The sequence below is a fragment of the Blennius ocellaris genome (assembly GCF_963422515.1).
Source record: "Blennius ocellaris genome assembly, chromosome: 24".
In the NCBI taxonomy this organism is placed as follows: Eukaryota; Metazoa; Chordata; class Actinopteri; order Blenniiformes; family Blenniidae; genus Blennius; species Blennius ocellaris.
This window is the reverse complement of record NC_137673.1, coordinates 2,926,443-2,935,785: the sequence shown is the minus strand read 5'-3', so window position 1 is coordinate 2,935,785 and position 9,343 is coordinate 2,926,443. Positions and strand designations below refer to the sequence as shown.

General features: G+C 46.4%; 1 protein-coding gene across 1 annotated transcript in view; it reads left to right on the top strand.

The window, feature by feature from the left end:
• Positions 1 to 7,396, top strand: part of LOC308147562 (kalirin-like) — a gene marked incomplete at its 5' end in the record, with an annotated part of 29,047 nt that extends 21,651 nt beyond the window's left edge. The window contains 16 exons of the mRNA XM_080519783.1: positions 561 to 611; positions 701 to 801; positions 885 to 1,016; positions 1,092 to 1,205; positions 2,278 to 2,348; positions 2,429 to 2,495; positions 2,587 to 2,690; positions 2,770 to 2,839; positions 2,918 to 3,004; positions 3,093 to 3,185; positions 3,679 to 3,729; positions 3,940 to 4,017; positions 4,872 to 5,057; positions 5,144 to 5,315; positions 6,001 to 6,146; positions 6,234 to 7,396. Coding sequence (XP_080375909.1) covers positions 561 to 611; positions 701 to 801; positions 885 to 1,016; positions 1,092 to 1,205; positions 2,278 to 2,348; positions 2,429 to 2,495; positions 2,587 to 2,690; positions 2,770 to 2,839; positions 2,918 to 3,004; positions 3,093 to 3,185; positions 3,679 to 3,729; positions 3,940 to 4,017; positions 4,872 to 5,057; positions 5,144 to 5,315; positions 6,001 to 6,146; positions 6,234 to 6,419 — 1,709 coding nt within the window. The 3' untranslated portion in view covers positions 6,420 to 7,396. The remainder of the gene's footprint in view (positions 1 to 560; positions 612 to 700; positions 802 to 884; positions 1,017 to 1,091; positions 1,206 to 2,277; positions 2,349 to 2,428; positions 2,496 to 2,586; positions 2,691 to 2,769; positions 2,840 to 2,917; positions 3,005 to 3,092; positions 3,186 to 3,678; positions 3,730 to 3,939; positions 4,018 to 4,871; positions 5,058 to 5,143; positions 5,316 to 6,000; positions 6,147 to 6,233) is intronic.
• Between the last annotated feature and the right edge of the window lie 1,947 nt (positions 7,397 to 9,343).

Here is a 9,343-nt window from a genome sequence, read left to right as displayed (position 1 = left end):
TACTAATTCATACCTTCATTTTAATTGTTGCACATATTGCTTTTTATTCAAATCTCAGTATTTTTGGCAAAGCCTACAATTCTCCACGTACTTTTATTCGTCAATTCTCCTAAAGTAATTCAATAGTTTAGAAATGTTTACTATATTTTTGCAAGTAAATTGTGTCCATACTATTTTCACATTAATTAATTAAATATGTTTTCAGAATTTTTGTCAGTTAGTAGTGTTATTCTGCCCATGAATTATTATAAGAGTAAGATTTAAAAAAAAAAAACATTTTCACGTGTTTATTTTCGTATATTTTATTAGTATTAAGCATAAAATGTCAACCATTTTTAAATATTTCTTTGAAATCAAAAGTGGAAAACAGTAGAGCGAACACCTGTTTTTGAAGAGATTTCACTGTGAAATTCCTGAAGTTTGTAGAGAAATATTTCGATTTTCTTCCTGAGGAAAAATGTTGTTTTAAAATGTTACTTTCTTCCTATAAAACCTGTTTTCTTGTCATTTCCCGGACAAGCTGGTATGAGTGTGATAACACTGGGTCTCTGTGTCTGCAGACTCTGGACTTTACGGCTCCGACGGCCTCCCGACTCAGACCGGCGGTCAAAGTGAGACAATAACAAACTCTCCCAGCATGCACCACACCCAGAGAAACTCACCGCTGAAGCCCTCTTCCTCTCTCTCTCTCCGGTCTCAGATGCCACCTCCCCCACCGTGTCCGGGGTGGGCGGGGGTCCGGCGGCCGTCGGCTCCCCGGGGCCCAAACGCAGCGGTTCTGGAACCGGAAACACCCTGAAGGTGCCGGCCGGGCGTCCGAACCAGGTTCTGTTTGTGGAGTGAGGGAGTGAAAGGATTAACCCGGTGTTGGTCTGGTGTTGCAGCGCTGGTTGACGAGTCCCGTTCGAAGGCTGAGTCAGGGAAAAGCTGACGGACAGAAGAAGCCTCCAATCAGGGCCAGGAGGCGGGACAACCGGCCGGAGCTGGCCACGCCCCTCACGGGCAACGCACAAACGGTACGGCGAAGGGTGTTTCCTGGGGAGGACGGAGCAGTGATGGGTCAGGTAGTGAGAAGTGTTGTGATCCTGCAGAAGGCCAGGAAGGAGGAGGCGGGGCAGAGCGGTGGGGAGGAGGAGCCAGAGGAAGAAAGCCACACCCCTCTACCGCCGCCCATGCAAATCATCAAAGATCCAAACAACCCGGAGGTCAGTCGCTGAACCCAAGCTCACCCTCTTTCTTTCTTTTTTTTAAATAACTTCGGAACCGCGAACAAGAGAGAGAGTGGTCTTGACTCATGACCTTGGATTTATGAAATGGAATTTTACTTTCTGGACGTGACTTGACTTTTCACTAAAGTCTTGACTCGTGACAGGCTGGTTAAGACTCGTCACCAATGACTTGACTCAGAACTCAATCCAAGGTTTGAACTGAATCTTGTTGGTTTTGAATCTGAAGTCAAAGTTAGAAATTGAGTTAAAACCAAGCTCAGATTTGATCTTTGGATTTGAACGTGGACCTGCTGGTCTTCACAACCCTGGACAAGAGCTGGACTGACTGGTTGACCTTCAAACACTGGTTGGACTCAGACCTGAACAAATGAACACGAGTCTGGACTTGGCCTGGATCCTGCTGGACATGATTATCACCTCGACGTGGAACCTGCTGGACACGATTATCACCTCGACCTGGATCCTGCTGGACATGATTATCACCTCGACCTGTATCCTGCTGGACATGATTATCACCTCGACCTGGAACCTGCTGGACATGATTATCACCTCGACCTGGAACCTGCTGGACATGATTATCACCTCGACCTGGAACCTGCTGGACATGATTATCACCTCGACCTGGAACCTGCTGGACATGATTATCACCTCGACCTGGAACCTGCTGGGCATGATCATCACCTCGACCTGGAACCTGCTGGGCATGATCATCACCTCGACCTGGAACCTGCTGGACATGATTATCACCTCGACCTGGAACCTGCTGCCAGTCTTCACTTTAGACTCTTTCTCTTGAAGCCTTCAATTCTGGTTTGCTGGTTTCAATCGAAGACACGAGTTATCAGCTGTCACTCAAATCTTGACGACAGAGTGGAGAGTCTTCACTTTGGTTCCGTTGACTCTGGTCCAGACTCTCACCTTGACTTTGGACTTTCTGCTCATGACTCAAGGTTTGACTTGAATCGAGACCTGATCTGACATGATTCCGGAACGAACTTGAGACTTGGACTAAAGTCCTGACTTGCATATTTTGTCTTCCCCCCCTCAGGCCCTGGACTCCGATCAGGGATCCAACGAGTCGGATACTGAACAGAGGAACAAAGCTCTGAGAGGACGAATGTACGACAAACCACAACTTGTCCCTCAACTTTTAGTGAATGTTGAAAAGGAAACTCTATAAACTCTGTGTGTTGGTGCAGGTTTGTGGTTAATGAGATGATCCAGTCAGAAAAGGACTACGTGAAGGACCTGGCGGTGATTGTAGAGGTGCGACCATCAGTCAAAATACATACAATAAAAGTGACATTGATGTAAAAAAAAACTCGAGGAGAAAGGAAGTGATTGTCTTCTCCTGCAGGGCTTCATGTCCCGGCTGGAAGTCAGAGGGATTCCAGAGGACATGAGGGGCAAAGACAAGATTGTGTTTGGCAACATCCAGCAGATCTACGACTGGCACAGAGAGTATGAGGCACAAACCAACCAGCACATGGACCCGTGATAAATACCTGCTGACGAACAGACTCTGCTTGTCCACTCACAGTTTCTTCTTGGTGGAGTTGGACCGCTGCGTTCAGAACCACGACCTCCTGGCCGACCTCTTCATCAGACACGTGAGTTCAAGAAGACCGTCGTGTGTCGTTGGCCGGTTGTGAGGAAAGCTGCTTCAAACGCTGTTGTGTCGGTTGCAGGAGCGCCGGCTGCACATGTACGTGGTTTACTGCCAGAACAAGCCGAGGTCAGAGTTCATCGTCATCGAGTATGAAACCTTCTTCGAGGTAAAAAGGCTTCGTCTCCTTCTTCTGGACATCTTTTTCAGTCGACCGCTGGAGAAGATCTACTGATTGTTTCTGGTTGTGTCTGCAGGAGATCCAGCATGAGATCAGCTGTCGGATGTCCATCAGTGATTATCTGATCAAACCCATCCAGAGAATCACCAAATACCAGCTGCTGCTCAAGGTTTGTTTGGACTCGAATACACGATTGCCATTTACGAGACACACAAACACTCTTTCTTCAGACTCTTTCTTCTTGAATCGTGTCCCGTCAGTCGGCCTCCTGTTTTGCTGCTTGACTGTGGATTTTCTGGCTCTGAGTTGATTCTGGTCTTGTTTTGTTGTTGGTTGTTCTGTGGGTCTGAAAGCAGAACCTCTTTGTCTCGGTTCAGGACTTGATTGGAGTCAACAAAGCAGAACCTGTTGTTCCAGACCGGTTCTTCAATCTGATTTCTATTTTGATCAGAGTCTTACTGCCTTCAACCGGATTGTTTTTCATAAAACGTTTTCTGTGTCCATTTCACTTCTTGATCTTGAATAATGTCACCTGTTGTGTTTGAACTTTGACGAAGTGTCAAATAGTTTATTTAATCCAGGGTGTGAATACTGTGCGTCAACAGCTTTGTGTTTGTTTTACCTCCGACTTGAAACACCTGATTTGTGTTTTTGCCGACCAGGATTTCCTCAAGTACACGTCCAAAGCAGGACTGGACTGTGAAGAGATCGAGGTGAGACACTCGTCTTCTGTCAGAAACAGACGTGGGGGATTTTGACAGGTTCATTGTGCAGCTTGCACTCAGACAAAGAGCTGCAGCTGTTGTCAGAGCAGTGAGGATGATGAGGATGATGATGAATGATTTACGCGGGAGGGTGAATCATCGGCCCACCGACCCTCACAACCTTTTGTAATATTTAACAACTGTGTGTTTCCGGTGCAGAAAGCGGTGGAGCTGATGTCGCTGGTTCCCAAGCGATGCAACGACATGATGAACCTGGGACGCCTGCAGGGATACGAGGTGCAGCCGCTTCCTAACGTACAAGCCAAAGTTACGAATGGAGGACACTGCCCCCATGTGGTCAGACGGGACTTAATCCATATTGTGCAGCATGTGGCGATGAGCCTTCAGGGACCACCTCGGGTTGTTTCTACAACCAAGTAGCCCTAAAATCACTTCTCTCTAATATCCATTTCTCAGATTTTTCATAAATTCTGTATAACTTTGAAGATTTGGAACGTTACCCAAACTCAAGAGAGAAAAATAGAAGAACTTTTCCTCCATCAACACTAATTGTTTTAAGAGATTTGCTGCCACCTACTGGAAAACTCATGATTTTGGTACATTTTTCATACAATTAATTTCAAGGTTGACCCTATTTTGTACTATTGTGCATAAAGAATGTCATAAATACAAACACAATATAGAAAATGTAGCGGATATATTGAGTTGCCTTCCCCAGGTAGCTTTAATTGACTTTAATAAAAAGCGAGGGATTAAGAAAAGAGCCCACAACTGATCACTAACTACCACTGTTGGGTTTGCTGTTTCAAAATAAAAGCTGACCCTTGTTGAAAAAAATATATTTAAACTGTAATAAAGTGGATGTAAACTCGCTGCAGTGAGAAAAAGAGAGAAATGTATTCTACACTAAAAAGGGCTATGTTATTGTGTATTACTTAGAATTAGGTGAAGGACCCTGAGGTACCCTGCAAATTAATACAATTCATTAATTAAGAGTTTTTTTTAAGTAATGTTCGGCAGCCACACACTTTTCAGTGCGTCACTGTGAGTCAAGCTGTTGTGGGTTTAAAGCAACACGAGACTTTATTAAAGTCACTAAAAAGTCAAAGTCAACCCACCTGCCTGTCCAGGGGAAGCTGACGTCTCAGGGGAAGCTGCTGCAGCAGGAGACGTTCTGCGTTTGGGAGCAAGACGGCGGAGTTTTGTCCCGAAGCAAAGAGCGGAGGGTTTTCCTCTTTGAGCAGATCGTCATCTTCAGCGAGCTTCTCCGGAAAGGTTCCAACAACCCCGGATACCAGTTCAAGAACAGCATCAAGGTGGGAGCGCCGGCGGCGTGGCGTCGCGTCGCGGCCCCGGAGTCGCCTGCGAACAGCGTCAACACGTTGTGTTTGTCTGCCACCAGGTGAGCTACCTGGACATGCAGGACAGCGTGGACGGAGACCCCTGTAAGTTTGTGTTGTGGTCGCGGGGGTCGGACGAGAGATTCACGCTGCAGGCCTCGTCCGCAAGCATCAAGATGACGTGGGTGGAGACCATCGCCGCCCTGCTGGATGCCCAGAACAACTTCCTGTCAGGTGGGCTCAAGAACAGTCTTTAATCTCTGGCAAACCTTGAAAAATGTCCGTAAAATGTTCCGATTCTAGTGAAACTAGAAAACAACCTTCCTGGATTGAAGTCAATTCTTCACAGGACAGTTGGATTTTCCAGAGCTTTCCTTGAATTATTGTGTTTCAACTGTGATTTTTCACAGGAAAGAATAACTATATTGTTCCCTTAATCATCAACAGGTCTTCATAGATATCTCTGAAATCACTATGTTCCCTTAAAAAGTCTCTTTTTCTTGAATCACCTGCAAATCACCTTCAAATGCGGTTATTTAATCTCCCTCAAATCAAACTAAAATATTACATTTCCGCTCAATAATTCTGAATTCCCCCTGAATTTAATTCTGGAAAAAATAAATCCTTGAACATTGATTTCGTTGGTTAAACTTCTCATCCTGGAATATCATTGACCAGCTTTAATGCCTCAATAATCACCTTTAAATGTACAAATCCTGTCAGCCTGACACATTTTGAATACCTTAAATCTCCTTTATCAGCCTGAAGACTCAGGATTTCACCAGAAGGTTCAGCCCCTGTAATGAACAATAATATTTTACTCCATGTGTCCAGACATGAATAGTTCTGACTCCCCTTCAGACAGTATTCAGAGTCCTCCACCTCCTTCATGAAGGCCCTCTGTGTTCGGGTCCCACAGCTCTCCAGTCGCCCATCGAGTACCAGAGGAAGGAGGGAGGAATCTCGGTGACCCGGCCGCTGTCGTCAGGGCGACCGCCGTCGGCCCCGCCCACTCCCAACGGCCACGCCACTCAGCCTCCTGCGGACAACGAGCAGGACGACCAGGTTTGGCCTCCGCCGCGTCTCCGTCTTCCCGGTGGGCCTGAGCCCGGTGGTCCTGAGCCCCCGGTGTCCCCTCTGACCCCCCCCCAGGAGCTGGTTCTGGTGCTGCAGGACTTCGTGGCCGTCCGGGAGGATGAGGTCTCCGTGTTTCGGGGGGAGAAGGTCCAGATCCTGGCGTCCAACCAACAGGGTCAGAGTTTGGTTTACCGGCCGGCCAACAGCGACTCGCCGGCTGCAGAGGGCTGGGTGTCGCGCAGCGTGCTCAACGTGCACTGACACACACACACACACACACACACACACATGTGTTTGAACGAACACACGCTGACGGCAGGGTCAGAGTCTGGTTTACTCTTCTCACACACACACACACACACACACACAATGGCAGTGTGAGACGGGATGGGCGACGCCCACCTGGCCCACGACGGTCCGATTCCCCAGAGGCTGAACCAAAACCGCCCAAATCTCTAGAAAACACAGAACAGACCTCGTTCAGTAAAAACACATTTTAGAAAGTGTGTTGTCGCGAGACGGTCTGTGAGACGTCCAGATGAACGAGTCCAACAACTTCGTCAACGTCCCTCCAGTCTGACTGCAGCCGGATGGAAAGTAAAGCTCAAAATGAAGGTTCTGTCAAAGACGGGACACGAAGAAGAGACACAGTGGGACCAGTTCATTTACCAGTCCAGTCAGAGAAACTTTCTTTCAAATCTTAACTCATTTCATGACTATTGGAGTTGAGAATAACTTGTACAAACTCCACAAATTAGCTTTTTTTTACCGGTTACATTTTGCTAGAAAAAAAGAATAAAATCTCTGCAGTGGCACGTTTACACAATATTTATTATAACTGCATACTTCACGTTATTTGCAAAGAAAACAGAAAAGATATTTGGAGAAATAGTGGCTGTAAAGTGACTGGAGATTAAAACGAGCAAACTATTTGACAAGACGATGCAAAAACAATGTTAAACTTCCTGCGTCGCCTCACAGGGGATCCGACCCAAACCCGGTTACCGTGCAGGTCAACGCCCATCCTCGAGGCGGGAAAATGTTTACTGACACGAGCCTCTACACACACACACACACACACACACACACACACACACACACACACACACACACACACACACACACACACACACTCCCAGCAGCAGCAGGTACTGTTAGTCTCCTTCCTCCTTCCTGGTGCTTCAACATTCAAACACTTTCGTCCAATCAGACGCCGTCGCCGCGACTACCAGAGCAACCCCCCCCTCTCACCCCCCCCCCCCCCCCCCCCCCCCCCCCCGATGACATCATTTTTACTGTGGCGGCAGGTCACATAGACATCACTTCATCATCATGAACAAACAAACCACCCGTTGTGGACCACCAGGAAACTGCCGTTGCCTAGCAACAAGAGACAGTTGAACAAAAAAAAGAAGAAGAAGAAGAAGAAAATTTAAGAAAAAAAGATCAAAGAATAAAATAGCCGAGCCGTCAGCCAATCAGGACTGAGAAACTCTGCGTGTCGTCCTGTGAATAGTGTGTATAAACAAACTGAGGACATACACATACATACACACTGCAACCACACACACACACACATATACACACGTACACACACCACTGCTACGATGAAGATGATGAAGATGAAGATTAACTATAATAATTAAGAATAATAGAGTCTGTTTTTCACCTCAATAGAGAGAAAAAAAACTGTTTGTCATATTAATATTTGTGCGTGTGTGCGTGAGAGAGAGCATGAGTGTGTGTGTGAGTGTGTGTTAGTGATGCGTCCTGTGTGTGTTTTTCCACAGACAGTTAGGTGGTGTCCCGGTGTAGCGTTTTCATGACAACTTGTTGTGTTTGCGGTGACACCGATGTTTTTTTTTTGTTTGTTTGTTTGTCTTTTTACCGAACCAGAGCCGCCGCCGCCGCCGCCGCTCCCTCTCCTCCCCACATCTTTGTTGTCGAAGCAATTAAAGGGAACATTTTGGGGGGGAAAAAAAAAAGAAAAAGGGAGGAGGAGGAGCCAAAATGGCGGCCCCAGCTTTCGGTTAGTTTCCGATTATGCATTTCTCGTCCCTGTAAATAGACCTGACATCCAACACCCGGCAACACGACCAACTGTGACCGAAGCTGTAATCTTCAAACGCTCTCTACCTATCTTCCACTTTCTCTCTCTCTCTCTCTCTCTCTCTCTCTCGCTCTCTCTGGTGCCATTCTCAGACAACACCCCGGTCCTTAAGGAGCCGCCTCGGCGGTGCACTACACGACGGTTTAGATAGACGAACTGTGGAGGTTTCACCGTGGAAACAAAAGGTCTGATTTCTTTCACGTCCCAAAGAAAACGTCTCGGACATTCGATGGGGGCGAATCCCTGCGAGAGGTGGAGGGCAGACGAGTGCTGACGAGGAAATATGTGAATGTAAAAAAAAAAAAAAAAACGTCCTTTCAGTCTGAGCGACGTCGGAGATCTTGATGTCATTTCGTGTCTTATGTAAGAGGGTTAGTCAGGAGAGAGACACTCTTGGTTTGTGTTGGAAGGTTCAGTTCTGAACAACAAGTGGACATCAGTTCTCCAGAACCAGAGTCACATCTGTGGTCACACGTCTCTAATAGAAACTGTGATTCAGAAACCATCTAATCCAACGGCACCAGAACTCCAAAAACCTAAAGAGGCCTGTTGAATATCTCCCAATGCTGCGATTGTCAAGGAAACCTGGAGGGATTTGGAAACGCGACTCTCTTGAACATCGGCAATGAAACAGACGTGAAAGATTTCAGACCTTTTCTTAAACAGCGACACACACTTACGGCATCCCAACGCATGGAAATTATTATTTATTTTTTTTAAGCAATAAAGGTTTTTGCCAACTACACATGGGAGCAAAAGTGTTTTGATGGCAGGTAGAAGGATCGCATTTTGGGTACCGTTGTTTTTTGGTTCATGTGAATTCACAGTTCCCTACAATTACGCTTAAAATTACGAGACATAAAATGATCTGTTCGATCGAAGAGATGAGTTTCTGTTTACTTATGAGGTAGTTTTACTTTGCTCTGATGTATCGTTCCCTTTTTTCCTTCACAATTAGCCTCAAAACTGTGCAGGACAATTTAAACCTCTACGACCTGTAGTTTACAGGAAACTAGCAGCTGGTTTGTAGGACGTCACCGAGAACACAAGGAACTGGTGAAATAAACCAAAAGTA